General features: G+C 40.6%; 1 protein-coding gene across 2 annotated transcripts in view; it reads right to left on the bottom strand.

Moving 5' to 3' along the window:
- LOC139908597 (heterogeneous nuclear ribonucleoprotein L-like) overlaps positions 1–21,698 on the bottom strand; it is an 87,855-nt gene that overhangs the window by 37,513 nt on the left and 28,644 nt on the right. For both annotated transcript variants that reach the window (XR_013507222.1, XM_071895353.2), the window contains exons 2-6: positions 17,078–17,196; positions 6,842–6,951; positions 6,579–6,706; positions 2,339–2,424; positions 2,157–2,253 (exon numbers count right to left, since the gene is read on the bottom strand). Coding sequence is in view for 1 of the 2 variants with exons in the window: in XM_071895353.2 (XP_071751454.1) it covers positions 2,157–2,253; positions 2,339–2,424; positions 6,579–6,706; positions 6,842–6,951; positions 17,078–17,196 (540 nt within the window). In the remaining variant the exon portion in view is untranslated. The remainder of the gene's footprint in view (positions 1–2,156; positions 2,254–2,338; positions 2,425–6,578; positions 6,707–6,841; positions 6,952–17,077; positions 17,197–21,698) is intronic.

Here is a 21,698-nt window from a genome sequence, read left to right as displayed (position 1 = left end):
AAAAAATCTGCAAGGAATTTCCACTGGCAATGGATTCAGTCCATCACCAACCCCAGATGTATTCGTCCAATCACCCAACTCTACATTACAGTCATTTAAACACACACTGCTTTTAATACGGGTCGGTGTGAAGGTTGATGTGAGGAGGCTTCTTACTATTATTCAATACATTTATACCATGAACTGCATGCTGAGCTAGGTCTGGTGTTTTCTCAATGCAGATAGGGTATTTGAGTGGTCTAACCTTCTCCACACTGCAGAGGTGGAAAATAACTAAGTACATTTACTCAAGTACTGTATTTACGTCCAACTTATGAGGTACTGGCACTTTACTTGAGTATTTCCATTTTGTGAGACTGGCACTTTACTTGAGTATTACCATTTTGTGAGACTTTATACTTACTTACTCTACTACATTTCAGAGGGAAATATTGTACTTTTTACTCCACTACATTTATCTGACGGCTGGAGTTACTAGTTACTGCAGAATAAGGTTTTACATGCAAAACATACGAGCTCATAAAATATGTTGCATTGTTAAAGTTTAAACTAGCCAACAGTATATGGAGTAGTTAGACCTACGACATTAAAATACTTCTTACAGGTTAATGCATCAATAATTTAACACTGAAACAACTTGGTTATGTTGCCAAGTGTATCATCCTTGGGCAAGGCTAACTTTGGAACCCAACAGAAAGTCTGATTGTTGCTGTTTCTGAACACAGATAACATGTGGGGTCTTCACCTAATTACTGGTTGAGGTTTAGAGGTGATGGTAGCACATCATCGGTTTCTCCAATAATTAATCTAATCCTTGATGTCTCCATAGTCCAAGCAAGATTCTTTCTCTCTACACCTTTCCAGTGCATCCATTGTCAAGTCTTGTGCTGTGTTCCACCCCTGCTCCACAGACTCAAGGGGTATTCTTTCTTCTTTAGTACGTGTAACCTACTTGCTGATCCAGCCTTGGATACTGCTGCCATTGGTGGCTAGCCCACGACGGCCTGATGGGATCTATTCCCTCCTCTCAGCTGTCTTTCCAGGCTGTCACATGGTGTTTTCCGTAGTTGTCAGCTGCTCTAGTCACAGCAGCTACAAGACAAATCTATTTTTCCTATATTCCTATCGTGTCACAAAACACCAAGGCTAAAAGAGGATCAAGTTAAATATGCCCTTATACGCAAAATTTAATTTTATAGAATTTATAGCTCTGTATATCATTATCATGCAAAACAATCTATCACCTACAGCATGGGACAAGGGGCACAACACACAGGAATAAGCGAGTGAAACAGGCATGTTAATACAGTAGCTCTATGTATCCCTATAAACAACTACCATTTAGTCTCCTGGTAATTTCCAATCAGCCACAGTAAGAGTAAAATCACATTCTTGTCTACATAGCCAACAAAGAGGACAACATATGAACACTATAAATGCATGGACCTAAGGTCTGTCAAATATATTCCCCATATGTTCTCTTTTTTGCACTACAGCAAACCTCAATTAAAAAAAACATAAAAATTAGACATTTGTATATCATAGCCACTAAATTCTTTCAGAACCAGATTAACAGCTGCTAGGGGTTAAGCGTTAGGATAAAGAAATATAAAGATAAGATAAGATTAGATAAGATAATACTTTATTGTCTGTTCTCACAGAAATTTGTCTTGCAACACATGCTCCAAATGTGAAAATTATACTACTGTAAAATTATACAACATTTGTTTCCAGCAACACATTATGATTGGACAAGACGCTCCATGAGTGCTTATAACCACATTATGGGAACTTGTACCATTCCTTTTCCTATAAATGGAATAAATCAAGCAAGGATGTTCATTGCATAGCAGTAGAAAACTATTTTTTTGTTAGTGGGGGACCAAAAACAAAAAAAAAAAGTTTGATACCATTGTAATAATTTTGCAAATGTAAAAAGCAATAACACTGGAGGTCATACTACTATATTGTGGTTATTGGCCTTGTTCCTACAATTACAGCACACCAGTGCCAATAACCACAATGTAGTAAGACCTTGAGCTTGTTATTGCTTAACATACACACACACACACATAGAGTGTGAGTGTGTGTGTGCGTGTGTGTGTGTGTGTGTGTGCGTGTGTGTGTATGTGTGTGTGTGTGCATTTTTCTCTTACCCTTGCATACTCAATCTTAAGTGTGCAGCAGCCAGCATAGATGTCCGCTCCATTCAGAGCAGCTTTGGCCTTCTGGGCACACTGGACCGACTCAAACCTGGAGAGCTGGGGTTAAGGAGAGGACACAACACACATTTACAAAGAAACACACACACACACATACACACACACAGTAAGGATACTCCACCATGGCCTGGATTCCATTGCGTTTGAAGATGACAATCCTCAGCACACTGCCCATGGGGTTACACACTGTGTATAGCACATCCTAGAGATAAAAAAACAAAAAAAAAACACAAAAGAAATCAAACATGCAATTTAATCCAGAACACTCACAAGCTACGATGTGCCCTAAAAAACACCAGAGGGACAAAAACAACAGAACAACACTTTGTTCAACTCCCATTTGCTATTATGTTATACTATTTTCTGTTCTCTTGATTAGTGTTTGGTTTAATAAAATCACAGATGCCCGGAGTGAAACCAACCAATACTTAAAAGAGATTCACCTGAGGAAGAAACACATTTGCCACTTCTCTTTGGGAAGTTTGATAGTCTCAGTTTTGTGGTGTACTGTTCATGAACTTTTTTATAACTTCCTCCTTGAGGTTCAGCAAAGCACAGCCATAGCCACGTACACAAATACACAGAAATGAACAGGCCGGCACGCAGACAGAATGACACTGAACTGAACAGGCTCTGACGTTGCAGAAGAGCTCGCGGCATAGAAGTTAGTCACGTCTGTTATGACTCTGGTCATTTGTGTTTGTGTGGGTTAACAGCTCTCTTCTCTCCTCAATGTGTGCATTCCAGTGTGTGTGATGAGATTCAGGTGTTGGTGTTCTCCTGGATTGGCTTAGGGGACGTGATTGCTGCTGGCTGATTGGCTATCATGGAGGATTTAAACCAGCTGAGGCCAACCTTCCTCCCCTCTCTCTCTCGCTCAATCCCATTTCCAACAATGGAGGCCGCCCTGCTGAATCATTGAGCTGTGTGTGTCTTTAGCTGGTAGCATTGTGAGTAGGCCTAGGTTGTGGGTTCTGATGTAGACCCCGCTAGAATGTGTTAGACACTTTTGTAAAACTGTTGGATCTGTTTTACTATGCTGTAAATATTCTTTACCAAAAGTAGCAGTAAGTAGGAGTGAGAAGCCCTTTCTTTTGTCATCATTTTTCTCCTGTTTTGTTTGAGTAGAAGTTATGTTAGAGCTTTGTCTTTTGTTTTAACTTTATTTCTTTTGTTAGGGAAGGTTAGGGATTTTTGAATTAGGATTGTTTTGTTTGTTGTTTTGGGCTTGGCTCAGCTCTGAAGTTAAAGAAAATAAAAACTGCTACATTTTGAACGTTGGTTGTGGTGCGGCTGACCATTCTTGGGAGTGGGAAGAGGGCGGGGGGGGGCACCAAACGTGTTGGGTCCTGGTTTTCCCTTAGACCAGGGGCGTAACATGTCTCAAAACACATTTTTATGGTTTGGCTTTTAACTGATTGTACTTTTGTCTTTCTGTCTGTTTTTATTTGTAAACTCTGTTTTTTTAAAGGTACTATATAAATAACTTTATGTTTTTATTCTGTTGTCCACACAGGTGTGGCTTTCACTGCTTTAGTCAGTTTTATCCTCTGTAAACTGTAGGGTTTCAAATTATATATTTTTTTCAAATGTTAGTCAGTCCTGTAGCATTTAGAGCAGTTGGGTCTATCGGGATGCTCTGTGAACCAAAGCCACACTTCCAAAGATAATCTGGGTACTGTTTGTCAATCTTGCTTACTTGGATATCTTATGGGTAACTTCAAGCCCTGTGTATTGAAGGAATGGACACTTGCATCAAGATACAATAAGCTGCGGTGGAAGCTTTCCCTGTAATTAATTTTTTACATTCAACTTTTTTACATTTAACAGCTGAGCTTTTTATATAAGATTCTGATTACAGGGCTACGTTATAAAAGAGTGATCTCCAACAATATGCATATGATATACCCACTTTTCTCAATCAGTCATAAACTAGATTTTTCAGTGAGACAAACTGCAGGGAGGGAAGCTGTAAAGAAGGAAAACAAAAGGCCAGTTTGAGTCAAGACTCAAAATACAGCTGCAATTTGACTGCATGGAAATTTCCTATGAAAATAGTTATGTTACCCAATCTAACCTACCTCACCTAATCTTACCCAATTTTCTCCTATTCACATCATAATTTTTGTATTTTTCGGTTTTGTTTATTTTATCTTGTTCTTGTTTTTATGTCTTCTTCTGTAAAGGACTTTGCACTGCATCCTTGCAGGAAATGTGCTATATAAATAAAGTTTGATTTGATTTGATCTGAAAAGGTCAGTAGATAATAAGATGTTGCAGACGTCTTCCTCTTACATATGACAACACAGTATGTCTGAACACATCTCAACTTTGTTCCTCACAACACACACACAACAGTATTTGTGTGCCGTTTGAAGCATAGCTCAGTGCATCTCATCAGCTAAATTCTGCTTCAATGCTTCAATCAATAATCAACACTTCAATCCACTACCTGGTGTGGGTGTGTATATGTGTGTGTGTGTGTAGATGGGGGTGGGGGGGTGGGGCTGTCTGAGTAGGCTGGTAGACTGGTATACAGTACATCCAAGAGGGAGGGGGAGGAAACATAAGCATGGTTTCCTATGAAAACATTCAACAAACGTTGTCAGTACATTAATAAATATATGGAATAGGATATATTGCAAACAAATAATGCATCCAGCCAGAATTATGATAAATCTAAGCAGCTCTGCAGCATGTTGACTGTAATACGCGTACAGAACACCTACAGTATGTGGTCTGTGTGGCAGGTAAAAAGTTGTGCAACACTGCACATGGCTGCTCAAACCAAACACTTGCAGTGTGTTTCTGGCGTAACTCTCTGTTGTGGTTGTATGACCATTAGTTGGTACAATAGAATATCACCAAGCATGATACATGACCAACATTACCACTGAAGAACATGATATACGACCAACTCAGATGATGGAAACACATCTAATATCTAATAAATCTAGCCTGTCTGTGAGAGAGAGAGAGAGAGAGAGAGAGAGAGAGAGAGAGAGAGAGAGAGAGAGAGAGAGAGAGAGAGAGAGAGAGAGAGAGAGAGAGACTGACAAATAAATGAAATATTCCTTGGTACATACTGAATATTAAATGCTAGTAGAATAAGAATTGCCTCAATGTACAGAGTCTGTAAGAGAAATAAGACTTCATAACTTATATACATATATACTTACTTAAGATCATATTAGTTAATTGGACAGGATCCCTGAATCATACATGGATATGTTATAGTAACTGTACAATGATTTGTTAAAGGATAACGCTGGTGCTTTTTAATGCATTTCTTACCGTCAACAAATCCTATGAAAATAACAAAATCAACAATGCGTTTGCTCTACTCCCATTACTTTCCGACTTCCCATGTTCCCTTTTTAGCCTTCAACCCGGAAGACGTTGGCTCCAATTGTATGCTAAAAACCTTTAAATACAGCTCACAAAGACATAGTTTCTATTTTAAAAATCGCTAACTGCTACCATGAAAATCAGGCTATTGTAGTTATTACCAAATCAAATTCAAATGGGAACAAATTCTTCATTACACCGGGGACTATTTTCAGTGCTACAGAACTACTTTCCTGAGATGGAAAACGTGTTTACGGTCGGCTTATTAAGTTGTTTGAGGAAAAAGTCGGCCAGCCCGGTGCATCGTGATGATGAAATATGCTGCCCAGGGCAGCAGCATGGCTCTGTGACGGGTTTTTAATTGTTTTTTTTAATACAGTGGAGTTCTATGGCTGCTGGGACATGGCTGTATTGGACATCGGCTACATGGACGAGACTTGTTAGCAAAACAAATAAATTGCTGATTTTATTATCTTCATAGGATTTGTTGATGGTAAGAAATGCATTAAAAAACACCAGCCTTATCCTTTAAGACTATGTGGGCAAAAGTTTCAAAAGCCTGTATTGGGACAGTGATGTGGATAAAGGTGGATTTAGTAAAAAAATTTTTGGCTAACAACTCCTTGGGCAAAGTTACCCTTCATTGTTGCCAGAACAACAGTCATTAAAATAAACACCACACACAGTCCATAAAAAATCGTGGTAACACTTTAGATTAGGGAACACATATTAACTATTAATAAGTTGCTTATTAACATGCATATTAGTAGTGTTTTGGTCCATTTAGGCTTACTGTGTGTTGGCAGTTTCTGAAATGGCCATGGCTAATGCATGCTGCCTTAGGGAATTATCAAATATATATTTCACTGTGGCATACAACATAATGTTGCAGTGGCATTTACAATGGGTTTTAGAGAGCAATCTACATAGAGTGTAAAATCTTACTGTATTGACTAGAAATTGCGTGTCCCCGTGCATGCGGATGGTTGTGTGTGTGTGTATTTTTACCGTAGTTATAGGGTAGAGAGGGTTCTGTATGGACAGCAGGAGGACCTTGTTGCCACTGTTGGGGTTGTCAGCGTTGGTCGGCCTGGTGATTCGCTTGGATGTGGAGTAGTTAAAATAGGCCTGCTGCCCTGATAGATGGATGGATGAATGGATACAGATAGATAGATGTAAATCTTACCCATTTAATCAATGCTAGCAAAATGAATCAATGAAAACAAATCAATCAATCAATCCTCTTCACAATGAAAAACCTGTAATCAAACCTGCAATGTATACAGGCTCATTGGCTCCGCAGGATACACAGCGGTCAGCGCTCTCCACCGCTGAGAACTCCACCAGGGCCTGACGCTTGAACGGCATCATCATCACATAGCTGAAAGACACACACACACATAAACACAGAAGAAACACATACATTTCAATACGCCGGGAAACTCGAAATGTCACGTCCAGTGGAAAGTCATGACATGAATTAGCATCCAGATGTAGTGAGACAGGTGTAGCATTTAGCTAAGTTCCAGTTCCATGTCAGGAATGTGCAGGTAGAACTACATATTTGCATTTAATGATAAGTTTGCGTTTGTTTTCTTTTCATTTTTTTTTTTCAAAAATCTCAGCAAACTGAAAAGACCTAGGGACATATAGTATGTATGTCCCTCAGTCAAATGTGCCCACTGCCAGTCATGTCACGCTTATTTCGTACTGTTACACACAGTGTAACAGTAATAGTAGTGGAGGCACAGCAACACACACACACACACACACACACACACACACACAATAATAAATAGGAGGGGATGGAATTATTTTTCTGTTACTTAATTGTTTTTTATTATTTATTTATTTATTTATTTTTGTTATTTAATAATTTAATTGATGATTAATCTCTTGATACATGCTTTGGCAATATTGTTTGTTTGTGAACTGTCATGCCAATAAAGCACCTTGAATTGAATTGAATTGAATTGTAACAGTATGAAATGAGCCTACTATACTTTTGGAACATTGCTTAGTTGCAGTAACAGATTACGTCACTGTACTGAGATAGAGTTACAGCAACAGGTATTGAGTTCTACTCCCAGTCTGTCTTCCGACCAGTAGCTTTAAAGGCCCTGACACACCAAACCGACATCAAAGAACCAGCGGCGACGAAGGCCTACTGTTGCGTCGCCTCACGTCGCCTGTGTCTGGTCCAAAAAGTTGCACTTGAACACACCGCAAAGACTACAGCCAACGGCCAACTAGCATAACTCTCCATACCAGCAGGTGGCGGTAGTCTGTATTCGTCATTCAAAAAGGGAAACCGGAAGACCTAGGACTGCGGATATACAAACCGTAAACAAAGCAGCGTTTGCTTACCATTTTCACACCACTCTCGCTCATCACAGACGGTTTCGCTACTTCTAATCGAGAATATGTCTGATAAGAAGTTGCAAATGGCACTGGCGTTGTCAGCCCTTGGTCTTTTGGTCGTTTGCTTGCTTTCGTCACTTCCGTTTCTCTTCTCGTGCCAATCAGAGTGATCTCTCTCACCGACGGGCTCCGCCGCCGATTCAACATGCTCAATCGGCTGAAAAGCCGCCGACAGGGGTCCGACTAGTACCAACGGTGCGGGACACTCCGCAAAAACTAGGGACACAGACGCTTACCGACGGCCCGACATTGGGCGTGGGTGTGTCAGGGCCTTAAGTCTCTTCAGTAACGACTTGGTACATGTTACAGGACTTTCACACCAAACGTGCAAGCACGGCATTGCGCCGAGCAAGGCCGTTGTTTTCAATGGGGGACACGGCTGCGCTCTTCTAAACAGCTGCGCAACCGAAAGCAGCGCAAACCACCTTGATATTTCTCCAGGTTTTTGCGCCCAAAGTTCAACTTCATTGAACTTTGACCTCCAAATACGCTGACCTCTACGAGCCTTGTAGGCATTCCGGCATTTACAGGAGGCGAAAGTTTTGTAGGCGTCACATTTCACTACAAAGAAGAATGGAGTAGAAGTTAATTCTCTGTGTGTCGCTCTACCTCGTGCAAACTATGTGCACATATGCGCACTATTGACACATCTGGTGTCAAAGGCCGGTTACACTTTATTAATCTACACATGTATGTTTAGAGAATATAGTGCCGTGGAGACAAAGGCCTTGTATGGTTGACAAGTATAAAGCGGTACATGTGAAAATCCCAATCATGATGTCGTCTGGCTCTGTCAAGCTATCCAGGAGCATTTTACTAAAGGTAATATATGCTAAGACACGACCAAACGCATCACAAGTGGCGCCTGAACATCGGTCTTTGGACTTTTTCCTTCAACAAGCAAACTACGGATTTGGAGTTGGACCTAAGTGGCTACCGACTCATGCATTAGCGGCGGATACACTATGGTTCGGATCCAGCTAACTGCTAACATTAGCTTAAGTTTGTACACAGCTTCACGTCCCAGCGTGCCAGCGTGGATTCTGAACTGAACTGCACCGCCATGTCAATAAAAACAAGATTGTGAAAAAACGAAAACTATCTTGTCTATGTAAATTATTGAATCTCCATTTGTGAATAAAATTAAATACATTTGTAATGTGGTTAAATTCAGCCACGCGAATCGAATGAATTCTAATTCCACTACATTCACGCATTCATATAACGCATGTATCTACTCTGATGTTTATCAAACAACACAGACCTCCGCTAAGGCCCCGGGGTCCTGACCCCTAAGTTAAGACTTGACTACGAGCACACCTCTGCAGAGAGGCAATGGCTGAGGACCCAAACCAACTTTGGCAGTTTTTATGAGCCTGGCAGCGAACTTTTTTTTTCAAATTGTCACTAATGCTTTTAAAGTATTGCCTTAGGCAGTTGTGGATAAAATGTAGGATGTCTTACTTGCTCGAGTTTACATGCCTCCAGTTTCTTTGCTCTCAATTTTTTTTGCCACTGTCAGCATACAATACAGTGTGTTTCCATTCCAGAAGGAAGTTAACACCAAGAGTCAGCAGATCACTAAAGACTTCACAGGATTAGGATTCCATTCAGAGAAGTTACAGACGACAGCAAGTTAATAGCCAAGTTTAATCAGTCACAATTATGTTTATTTCTGAGCCTCAAATCTATCTAGTAATGGCATGAGCTTGCTAAAATGTAAACAATTTGAAAATGTCATCATAATTTGGATGAAGAGCTTGTGAAATTGTGATGGCCAAGCCGTTTCATTACTACAGCAGAATAAAATGGAGCTATTATCACAATTCATTTTTCTGACCCACAATACGTATTGTAACATTTTTGTATTATTTCCCATCCCTAATTTCTATTTATGTTGGCTGCACAATGGAGGGTGGTTAGCGAACAAGTAGCAAACTTCTTAAAGTTGAGATTTTATTTAAATGCTGCTTGGTGGAGGCCTTTAAGTCATGTACTACCAGGTATGTGCTTTTGCTGATAGGCCACGTTACAGTAAATTGCTAGATTTTTGAATAGGGTTTGGCGCCACGTTACTAAACTCAATTCAAAGTATGACACATTGTTCTGACTAGTAAATAAAATAAATCAAAGACTTTAATACTGTTTTCAATGTATTTTGAAATAAAATAATTGTTAATTTATGGTGATAGGCATACAAAACTAACATAACTGTAACCTCATATATATTGGGTGATGAGGTTTGAGTTGGTGTGAGAACACGCAGCAGACATGGATCGTGCCACTTGCCATCATGCCCATGTAAGGCAGTGCCTTACATGGGCATACAAATTGGGAGCCCGAGGAGAACACCATAAACTGTTCAGATGGCTGTATAAACAAACACATCTATCACAATCAAGCATGTGAAAAAAATGGCAATGATAGACAGAAAAATGGCCACCACTGCTAATCGGTAATGGCTCCAAGTCTAAAAATATCCAGGGCATCAAACTGTACATGTAGACCAATTTACAGTACTATTTCTGGCCTATTTGGCCTGGACAATACAGCACTCACATTCCATCTTCAGCGATTAATGGGAATCACGCACGGCAAATTTAAGGGAAATCACAATTGAATTAAAGATTGCAATGTCAAATATTTCTCAAAATTAAAGTTGATTCACCCACATATACACACACAACCATACACACTTTGTTACGTTTAAATGATTTCCAGACAAATCCATTGGGTAACTTCCTAAATGAAAAGAGACAGCAAACAGCGTAAAAAGAATATTTGCATTATTTCTCCTCCACTGCGTTTTTGTTCCTTTTGGTATGTGTTGTTTGTCACAAACTGGCTCAGGGAATGTGACAAGGAGGGAGTCAACACAAGAGGCTTACTTAAAACAATTTATTAAAACTAAGGTTAACACAAATTAACAATGGAGTGTATAGATCAGCAATGCAAGCAGTGCATGGATGTGTGGTTGATGTGCTGTGGTGGTATTGAAGGCGCAAACCAAAAGGGAAGTGCTGCCGAGTGGATATCAGCTGTAGGAAGGGAGAGACAAAGTGAACACATGGGCCAGTTTATATCGTCCAAGGGCCCAGGTGAGCTTAATCAGCTGACGACCCTCCACTGTCAATCAATTGTCTGCTGAGGTTGGCCAGGACAGCCTCCAAGACAGTGGGAGGGGTGTCACAGTGTGTGTGTGTGTGTGTGTGTGTGTGTGTGGGCACGAAGCATGCCTATCTGTGTTTATATATCTGTGTGTGTGTGTGTGTGCGCGTGCATGTTTGTGTGTGTGTATCACAGTATGCTGTTTCTTGCAGCTCTCTTCAGGTGGATGAGATGTTAATGAATATTGCAACATCCAAGCAGCCTGAGTGTGTGTGTGTCTCTATGTTGATGAATACTGCACCACCCAAAGTGTGTAAATAATAGAGAGGAACAGGTTTACAGTGGAAACACAAGATGTTTCCTTAAATGACTTAACTACGTAACTGTAGTTATCTTTACACTAAATGACTTAGTATCTAACTATCTTTACATCAAATGACAGTATCTGTAGTTATCTTTACACTAAATGACTTAGTATCTAACTATCTTTACATCAAATGACAGTATCTGTAGTTATCTTTACACTAAATGACTTAGTATCTGTAACTTGACTGTGACTCTTGTGTGGCCGTTAAATCATTGCAAAAACCAGAGAAAAAAAAAACTATTTCACAAACCACCCGCAGTGGGTGGAAAGCGCACTTAATTGCGCTGTCAAGGAAATACCAACACAGTGTGCCGATGCTGTTCATGCATATTAAAATTAAGTTAGCCATATGCATTTCAGTGCAAAAACAGACCTGTCTATGCAAATTAGGCTAATTACACTGAGCTTCCAATTCACAAAGATCATCGCTTCTGAAAGCTGGTGGTAAATGGACATTTAGAAAGGATGGACATTTAAAAGGGATGTGATGCGCACACTTTCCAATCACTATGGCAGCTGATTGTAGCCAGATGAAGGCATCGCCAACATCCCAAGCATGCTAGAGAGAGGATATTTCAAAAGAGAATAACACTGCTTCAGTTAACCGAGACCGAAATTATTTGCCGTTTTAGGTTGCAAAATCATACAGTTATTGACTTACTTGATGAGGTCAAGGACGAGATTGAGCCTGCCACTCAAAGATCCAGTGTGATACCTACCATTGTTAAACTGCTGTCAACACTTCGGGTTCTTGCATCTGGCTCCTTCCAGACACTTGTTCCCTGTGCCTCCGGGGTATTGCAGCCATCCATCAAGCCATTGTCAAGGCGCATTTCTGTGGCTCGGTTCAAAGACGTTATCTATTTGTTTGGCTCATCGCTAAATGTGATCAGCACTAATTGTGTGGCCGTCTGCACAATTACTTGATTTGTGCAGTTTCTTTAGTCTTTAACTTTTTCTTGATAAAAATAATATTTGTAGTAACAAAAAACAAAAAAGCGTATCACAAAAAACTTCACAAAAAAATCAAAATGGCGGAAAATCTATCCAGACAGACTTAAGTGGTTCTGAGACAAATTTGTAGAATAAAGATAGCTGGATATGTGTAGCAAGTTTTGTGTAAATTAGACTTACGTTGCAGGAGTTACAGCCTTTCAAATTTGGACATTTTGACAATTAATTATAATGCCCCATCAGGCCCATACAACTGCACACAACTTTATATAATTGGGAAATATTTCACATCTGTATCACTTATCATCTCACAGGAATTTGCTGCTAGCGGCAATGGCGGGGTTCATGCCAATACAGCAGCCAGAGCTGAAACGTGCATCCAATTTTCTATCAAGATTACTGTCAGTTTTGCCAGATTAGGCTGTTAAGCCATTAGGTGAGGAGAAACTAACTAAAGGGAGATGTATTATGATACTGCAGCCATTAATGAATAAATCAGTGCTAAATCAGACGGGATAGAAAATTGCTGCTGCACTGTCTATGGGTTGAAACTTAAAAGCATGTTTTGCACTTCTGGCCACACAACAATCAGTGATGTCAAATCAGGTATTTTGCCTTTGACAGCTGATGCCATCACTGGATGGGGTGTGGCCAGACCTGCAACATGCTTTACAGTTTCAACCCATAGACAGTTGAGAGTGTTTTCTGCACTATGTGGTAGTGTTGATTTACTCTTTTAATAAAACTGCAAAATGTATTATCATATACATTATTCTGATAGCAATGACTGTTTTCTGTTTCTTGGATATTCATGATATTCAGTACTTGTCAATTTATCAAATTTGCAGCTAGACATTTTGATCTACTGTACGCTCAGTTTTCAATATATCATTACACTTTTTTGTCTGTTTACTAATTAAGGTATGACGATTTAAAAAATCATGTTGTTTTTCCCACGGCACAGCCGAGGGCATCACAAGGCAAATTCAGGTCAGGCAGTCAGTTAGTCATCTGTCGCTTCATGAGATGATGCGCTTCGTGAGATGGCCTCTAGAGGGCATCTTTGACTGTGAAATGCAATATTTCCCATACAGAGGCACAAAATCAAAAGTTGGTCTATGTGTAGAAATTGATCTGAATCGATCTCTAATGCGCCTGATGCGCACATCACGTCATGTTTGTCATGTGGAGATGCACAGACCAACAGACCAGCAGCATTGTATTCAATCCACAGACTCAGAGTCTCCTGGTGTGAAAACAAAAGTGAAACTTTTGTAACAGGATTTGTAACAGTAACAGGATTTGTAAACGGTAACTTGCTAACTCGTCTTCTGCTGCCCTGCTGCCCTACAAACTTTAACGGTACCTTGTGGTATTTAAGTAACGTTAGTGGGATTTGGCAATTAAACCGATAACCGTGTGGCAATGCTTCAATGCATAGATTTGAATTTACTTGAATTGAATTGAATTGAGTTGAATTGAACACACGCGCCGTGGGTCTGTACAGGATCTGTGCTTGTTTTTCTATAACACAGGAGGACAACACTGTGGGATCACAGTCAGTTTTTGCTATAAACAGAGGGGGGCGACTTAGTAGTAGGTACCAGTGTATGAAAGATTTATCTCACAGCTGATGTCCCAAATATTTAAATTCTCTAGGACCGGGCTCTTCAACTGGCGGCCCGTGGGCCGGATACGGCCCGCAATTGATTTTTTACTGGCCCTTTGATTAATTCCCATGAACTCAGAGAAAAACTTTTCATCCATTATATTTCATCTGTATGCACTATTGGACTTTTCCTGCAAATGCCCATTTGTCCCGCCCTACAGCCAATAGGAGCAGCTACAGTGACTAAACGTCGATAGTGCGCAGGGTCAGAGAAAAAACTACCTGCCTGCTGTCTCCTGCTGCACAGCGGGCTAGCTCGCTAGCAACACAATCGTCAACAAAATGTCACTTTCTACATTAAAAAAGAGGAACGTTGACACAGAAATTCGGCAGTTTAACAGTGAGTGGACTGACAAGGACTTGTTTGTGCCAGTTGGTATGAAGCCTGTGTGCTTACTGTGCAGTGAAACTGGTTTGTGATTAAGGAATACAACTTAAGGGTCGGTTCACACGGTAATATGGTGCATTCCATTGGAAGTCGGAGGTTGGTAGTTCCGACTTAGTACCGACCGATCTAAATGAGTTCCAGTGCGTCTTCTCAGGAAAACATGGACGCAACAGCCTTTACCCATGAACGTTAACGGCAGCTATCTGACAGCTCTAGTTACGTTAGCAGGCGAGTCCATACAGCAAAGACTTCTATCTAGTAACAAAGCACAAGTCAACTGAATTACGTTACAAATGGAAACTACAAAGTTGTAACAGGTTTTCATAACACAAAAACTACATATCAAGTAAAATCAGCCTACAGATTGATGCTGTGACATCAGCTGTGTTCAGGGCTTGAAATTAACTTTTTTGATCACCAGCCAATATGGCTACTAGATTTTAAAGTTACCAGCCAATCGGAATTTCTACTAGCCAAAATGTTTTTCTTGAAATAAATCAGATTATGAGTGCCACTGGGTTAATTTAAGCATAAGTATTAGTAAAAATAAAATATACAGCATAATAAATCTATAAATTACAGTATTTCACTGATATTCATAAATTGCGTTGATTTCAAATTGTGTGGATTTCATCGATACACGGCTCTTAACGGCAACACTGTCCTCCAAAACACCTGTCTTGGCCTGCTTGATTGTCAAGCTCTGGAGGTCGCTCTTCGCAGTTTTCGTGGTCTTTGACACTCACGACCCGATCGCCATTTGGCATTAAATGTCCTCATTTTCGCCTTCTCCCCTCCTTTGTTTACATTTTTATCCCAACTCTTTTCCAAGGAAAGTAGCTATTGGCTGCTCAGAAAGTCGCTAGAAGTCGCCAGATGACGTCATACGATAATTTGCATATCAATATATAATGCTGCACTTGTTATGCACGCCGCGGCTTAGCCCGTTTTAATGTAAGTGCTGACTCCGCCCACCCGGGCCAATTTCGGTGTACACCGGTAGAAATTACAAGTGGACCCTATCCTACAGTCCCTGCTCTCAGCGGAGGGAGGGAACTACGCTGTGTGTGGGAAGCGCTGTGATCGTCAGACCTCTCTGGATTAGACAAGCAAGTAGAGAAAACCGGCATCAGCCGTACCAATTTACTGCCAAATGCTTTGGGATTCAACACTTTAACATTGCTTCCCATGGTCAGAAAAAGTCGCCAGATTTGTCGCTAGTTGCTTTTGAGAAATATAGTCGCCAGGGGGGTCTGAAAAGTCGCCAAGTTGGCAACACTGCTTTGTATACTCGCAGTCTCACGCAATCGATTCTACCACACAGCCTGCTTCAAATATTTAGAGCTTGGTTCATCACCAGCCAAATTGGCTAGTAACTTTACAATGTTACCCACCACAGTAAATTTTTACCCGCATTTGGCGGGTGTTAATTTCAAGCCCTGGCTGTGTTTATGTCGGACAACTCAGGCGGAAATAATTTTGTCCGAGTTTCCGACTGGGAATTCCGACTTGAACGACCGTTCTGTTGCATTTTTCCGTGTTGGAAGTCGTTTTTCTCCAAGTTCCGAGTACAATGGAATGCAGCATTAAAGATAGAGAAATCGAAAATCTATGGCCCCTCAACTGGTAACATTTTAATTATCCGGCCCCAATTCCAAACTAGTTGAATACCCCTGCTCTAAGACATATGGCTGATTTTTTACGAATTTTAGATTTTTGAGATTTGGTAATTATTTAATAATCAATCACAACCAAATTTCATAGATCGACTTGGACATGCTCCTAGAGCATGTAACCAAAATGTCATACAAATCTATGCGGTCAATTATGAGATATAAACTTCTGCATTTATGGCGCCCACCAGGGGTAGATTTCAAAATGCTTTTGTGGGAATGCTCAAGCAACACAAAATATATCTTGATTGATTTATTTTAGAATAAAAAATATGCAGCTTGGCAAACTGAAAAGAGGATTACATGCAACATTACACATGGTATATCTTTTATTATGCCCTTGTGGTCATGTGGGAAAACGTTCAGATTAAAAGTTAGAGTCAGTGATCATAAGAGTGCAATTAGACGTGGTGATTCTACTCTTGATATACAATGAGGTGTACCTCTTTTGCATTTCACATTGCCCCCCTCGTTTCCTATACACACAAACGCCACCCAGATGTATCTGCATCCATGCATGTACAATCTCTGTATGGAAGGCTCTTTTATCAACTATTCCCTAAAATGCAATTAAAACGACCCCCTAGTGTTTATTTTTTGCTCACTAGTCACTACAAATTAATCACCAGTACTTATTTTTTGCTCACTAGTCACTATTCTGCGAGTTACTAGTTGCTATTGTCATTATACTAGTTTCAATATATGAGTTTACTAGCCACTGTTAACTGATGACCAAAGTGAGCAAAAAAGAAGTATACTGTACATTTTTAGTCACACTGCATTTTAAGGAATAATTGATAAAAGAACATGCCATAATGCATAGTGCAGATCTCACCAATGCACACAGACACAGTTGTACATGCGCGTGCGCACACACACACACACACACACACACACACACACACACACACAGTGGTTGTTGCTCACCATATGGGTCCAAACTTCTCCAGGGCATCCACCAGGTCAGCCTCCACCACAGCCTCACACAGACCCCTGACATGGACCACAGGACTGGGAGAGATACGATGGGAGTCTTCCCCATTATCCTGCAACACACACACACATCAACTATTCAGTTACGTCCACCAGTGGCAGAAAAAACTTATTTACATCAACAAACAACATTTACATCATGTGACACTAAAGGCTCATTCACATTCCACAGTCCACTACTGTCTGCATTTCTGACTGATCTGAATGGCACACTATCCAGATGCGTCCAAAGACATGCAGGTCAGGTGAATTGGAGACTTTAAATTGCACATAGGCCTGAATGTGAGTGTGAGTGTGTTTGATATAACATGGTATCTGGTGTAGTATGTGTATGTATATGATGTAATATGGTATATGGTATATAGTGATATAGTAGTATGGTATATGATGTGTATATGACATGGCATGTAAAGCCCTTTGAGACATACTGGTGATAAAGGGCTATATAAATACATGTGACTTGACCTGTCCATTAAAATGTATATTTCTAGTAACTATAAAGACACAAAACCAATACCGTCAGCCTATTTTCAATTCCCAACTAATGCTAAAAGCATGGCAGGTATGGCTTGTGCATCTCAGACAGACAAAGAAACCCTCATATTACAATAAACTAAAACCAGACACATACTGTATATGCACTCATCACTGAGAGACTGACCACAAGATGAAAAAAATAAGTCAGGTCAAGTTTATTTGTATAGCCCTTAATCAATTTTACACTCTCAAAGGGCATCACGACGCCCACATTACGAAAACAATAAATGACAATGACACCCCCCAATCTTAGCCCTCACTAAATGATAAAAATGAGGTTAATGAGGTTAATGGGGGTTTTACAGCTTCAATAGTGGTACTTTGAAAAGACAAGCGGAGAAAGTGCTCTTCAATTAATGCAGAAATGTATTGTCTATTAAATAAGATCTAATGGAGGGAAAGGGGAATTGGAACAATAGTACCATGATATAGTCTTTTGATTGTTCTTTTTGCTGCTTGGATGACTTGGATGGCGTGTTGGCCTAGTCTGGCCTACTTGTAGGTGATGTGAGCAGGTGATTTTGCTCTGCCATCCGGTGAGAGTCCAAATCGAGATCTGAATCTCCCGCTGTGTGCGCGCATCACCCAGTTGAAGCGCTCGCTTGAGTTGGGTGCGTGGCGTCATTCACCTTTTTTGGGCTTGGTACTTTGGGATTCCCTTGAGGGCAATCGACCAAGCAATCGCAGCATTAGAACTTTTTATTTTGTGTTTATTAATTTCAAATCAGCCAAGGCGCTTTCGAGACAGACTGCCTGATTTAAATATCATCCAGGCTCTTGCCTTGCAAAGTGGATGAGGGGTAAGCTTGTCATGTATTTCCTTTCTTTTTCTTTTTTTTTTGCCTATACCATAATGAATTTGCAATAGTATAAAGTCCAAAAAAATGTTTAGCACAGATGGCTTACCTTGGAAAATTCATTTTCTATTTTAGATGCATAATGACCAGTTTTGAAGATAATATTATAGCACATATTGATTCAATAAATCTTGAAGCCTCCTGCAAGCTGCATATGACCTACACTTCATTACAATATGCTACATTAAGCCTAGGCTACATTACATTACTTTATTACAGGCCTTCTTGCATTCTTCAACAGTTAATATCATGTTTCTTTGTTCATTTAGGCAAACCACCTGACCCACTATGCTAGATTGAACATCAATGTCCCAGTCCTGAGGCTGGATGCCAAGAGCAGCATTCAATGGTCCACTAAACATTCTACAATTGGAGAGGGATCATGACTGGGGACATCATCTGGAGGTCCATATTTTTGTTTATTGGCTGGCACAGGGGGTGTCCTATCGTGTCACTGCACAGGCTTTTGATGTGCCCAAATCAACTGTTTTTAGGGTGGTGCACAAAAGGTCAAGGTAATTTTTTTCCCCTCCTCCAAAGACCCTAGATGAAGTTGGCAGAGGATTTGGAAGACTGGCACAACATGAGGCATTTAACAAGGCTATGAGGGCCATAGATGGCTGTCACATCAGAATCAAACCACCCGAACACAACCAGGCAGATTATTTCAATTACAAGCAATTTCATTCCATTCAACTCCAAGCCGTCTGTGACTCCACTGGAAAATTCCTGGACATTTTTGTTGGGTTCTGTTCATGACATCCATATTTAAAAAAAACAGCCCGGTTTATGTTGATGCCTTGTACCCCCCACCTAGTTATTTTATATTGGGTGATGGAGGCTACCCATGCCTTGAACAGCCTATAGTCCTTATTACCCCATATAAGTTGCCTTTGTGGAGGAAGGATGGAGGAGCGCTTCAACCAAAGGCATGCCAGAGCCCGTTCTATTATTGAGCGCACATTTGGGGTCATGAAAGCACGGTGGAGGGCAACCCTCCACAGGGCACTACAGGTGAAGCCCAAGTTCTGCCCCGAGGTTGCCCTCGCCTGTGCTTTCCTCCACGTCTGCCTGAACCATGGCGATGTAATGGAGGAACTAGAGCCCCAACCTGAAATGCCCTGGTCCCCCTGCTCAACTTGGGGGCTCAAATGAGGGACAGATGCACTGTGGTTCGGAAGAATTTTCATGTGTATGAAACTAAGCCTGCGGGGGTGAAAAACACGGCTGAAAAGATCTCGGGTTCAGGCTCAAGTAATGGGCTCAAGTATGAAAACGCCCTCAGACTCTCCAAGAAATTACATTCATTTATCTAGGATTTTTATGGCCAAATTAATTCTGTACTGGGGCTTTAAGCTGCTTAAAATGAAGGCTTGGTGTCAAGTGAGTTGTTCTGAGTTTCTTCTAAAAGCAGTCATTCAGCAGTGAAACAGAGTGGGAGTGGAGAGAAGGAAACAGGGGGTGGAGGAGAGAAGTGTAAATTTGAATAATTTAGCTTTCTTCAGCTAATGGCTTGCTAACAGACGTCTAAGCTTCCACGGTACAACACCGCTCCAGACTGCCATTACACCAGAACCAAAGAAAGAAAAGGAAATCAGGCTGTGGGACGCTGACTGGACTCTTTCCATATTTAGCATGCAATGGAAGTCATTTGAATACAACACAGTTCCTATAGGCTGAAATTACAGAGGAACAGAAACAAAAGAAAGGTTTTATGTTACCATGTTTAGCCTGCAAAGAAATACATCAGATTTGGGTAATATTAGGAGTTATCATCACTCAATATAGGATTCAATTGCTTCTTGCCACCATAGCTCAACAATAGAATTACTGAATTATTTAACTGCACAACACCGACTTTGTGTTTACCTCTGTCCTGCTTTGAAGCCACAATTAGTAATTTATTTGGGTATATAAATTATGGATATGAAACTCTTTCCTACACAAGTTTTAGCTTCTTTGATGAGTCTAGCCAGAAGAAAGCTCTAAGGTTTCGTACAAACTTACAGGCTTAAAAGGGTTTAATCTTAGAAATGCATTAGTTGAGTGGTTTTCCACTTAACAGGATTTACTTGCTGAGATTAAAACTTTGTACGTTTCCCAAAATATAGCAAAGACATTTAATAGTGCAAAGCTTAATAGACTAAGGCCACCAAAGACCTGTGAAAAAAGCGCTGGCACTGTTTTTTCATTATTCCCTATGGAAAGGTTGCGCTTTCAGCGCTTACGACCCAAAACAGGTACCTCACCTCTTTTTAGTGCTTAGCGCCATGAGGCTGGAGCTGTTCTCAAGTTGAAACAATTGCAACTTTGCCTTAAGCGCACCGCTCATCAATGTCACTTCAGAGTTCTACCAACCAATGAGGATGAAGCAGGGGCGGGACCAAGTGCCTGGCATTCTGTCGTTTTGTAGCTAATGTTAGCTAGGCTAACGTTTATCATAGCAACAACACCCGGAGACGTCTTCTCAGCTCCCCGCTCCAGCACTCACCTGATGCAGCCAAAGCGCTCAGCACCAGCGCTTCAAGCGCTCAAGAGGTCACTTGGTGGACACACCCCCTTAATATAAACAATAAAAATTCATGACGCATGAATTCAGTCACCAGAAATTTCAAGTTCAAGTTCATGGCAGACACTCTAAGTCCCAAGTCTAAGTCCCTATCGGAGTATTATAGGAATATTATAGGACTATAGTGATTTGTCGTGAGGGCACTGTCACAGAAATAAAAAAAGAAATGGCTTGACATGAAATTAGATGCAAAAAGCAAGGCGATCCATGACTGCAACAGGAGGGGGTGAAGAGGAAGTCTCCACACAGACTGATGAAAATGTTCAGCGGAGGATGTCGCCCTGGACAGCAACTTGCATAAGAACCTCAACCTGCTGCAGCATGTGATAATAGGCCTGCATGACTCTAGTAAGACCTAAAACCATTTCTCTTTTTAAAATTTAGATTCACTTGCACTTACCCACATTAACGTTATCAACTGGAGTAAAATAGCCTAGAAATCTGATTTATCTCCCTCTATAATGTATTTTCCCCAATACAATCTAACCATGCCTTTGTCTCACCTGAGTGTTTGTCAAGTAACCTGGGACATCAGAGGAATTGCTGTCTCCGCCACTTTCTTATTGGCTTCAAAATTCACCTGTGGTTTTGG

The sequence above is a fragment of the Centroberyx gerrardi genome, chromosome 15, assembly GCF_048128805.1.
Source record: "Centroberyx gerrardi isolate f3 chromosome 15, fCenGer3.hap1.cur.20231027, whole genome shotgun sequence".
NCBI lineage: Eukaryota > Metazoa > Chordata > Actinopteri > Beryciformes > Berycidae > Centroberyx > Centroberyx gerrardi.
Note: the sequence above shows the minus strand (reverse complement) of the source record. Positions and strands in the feature narration are given on the sequence as shown.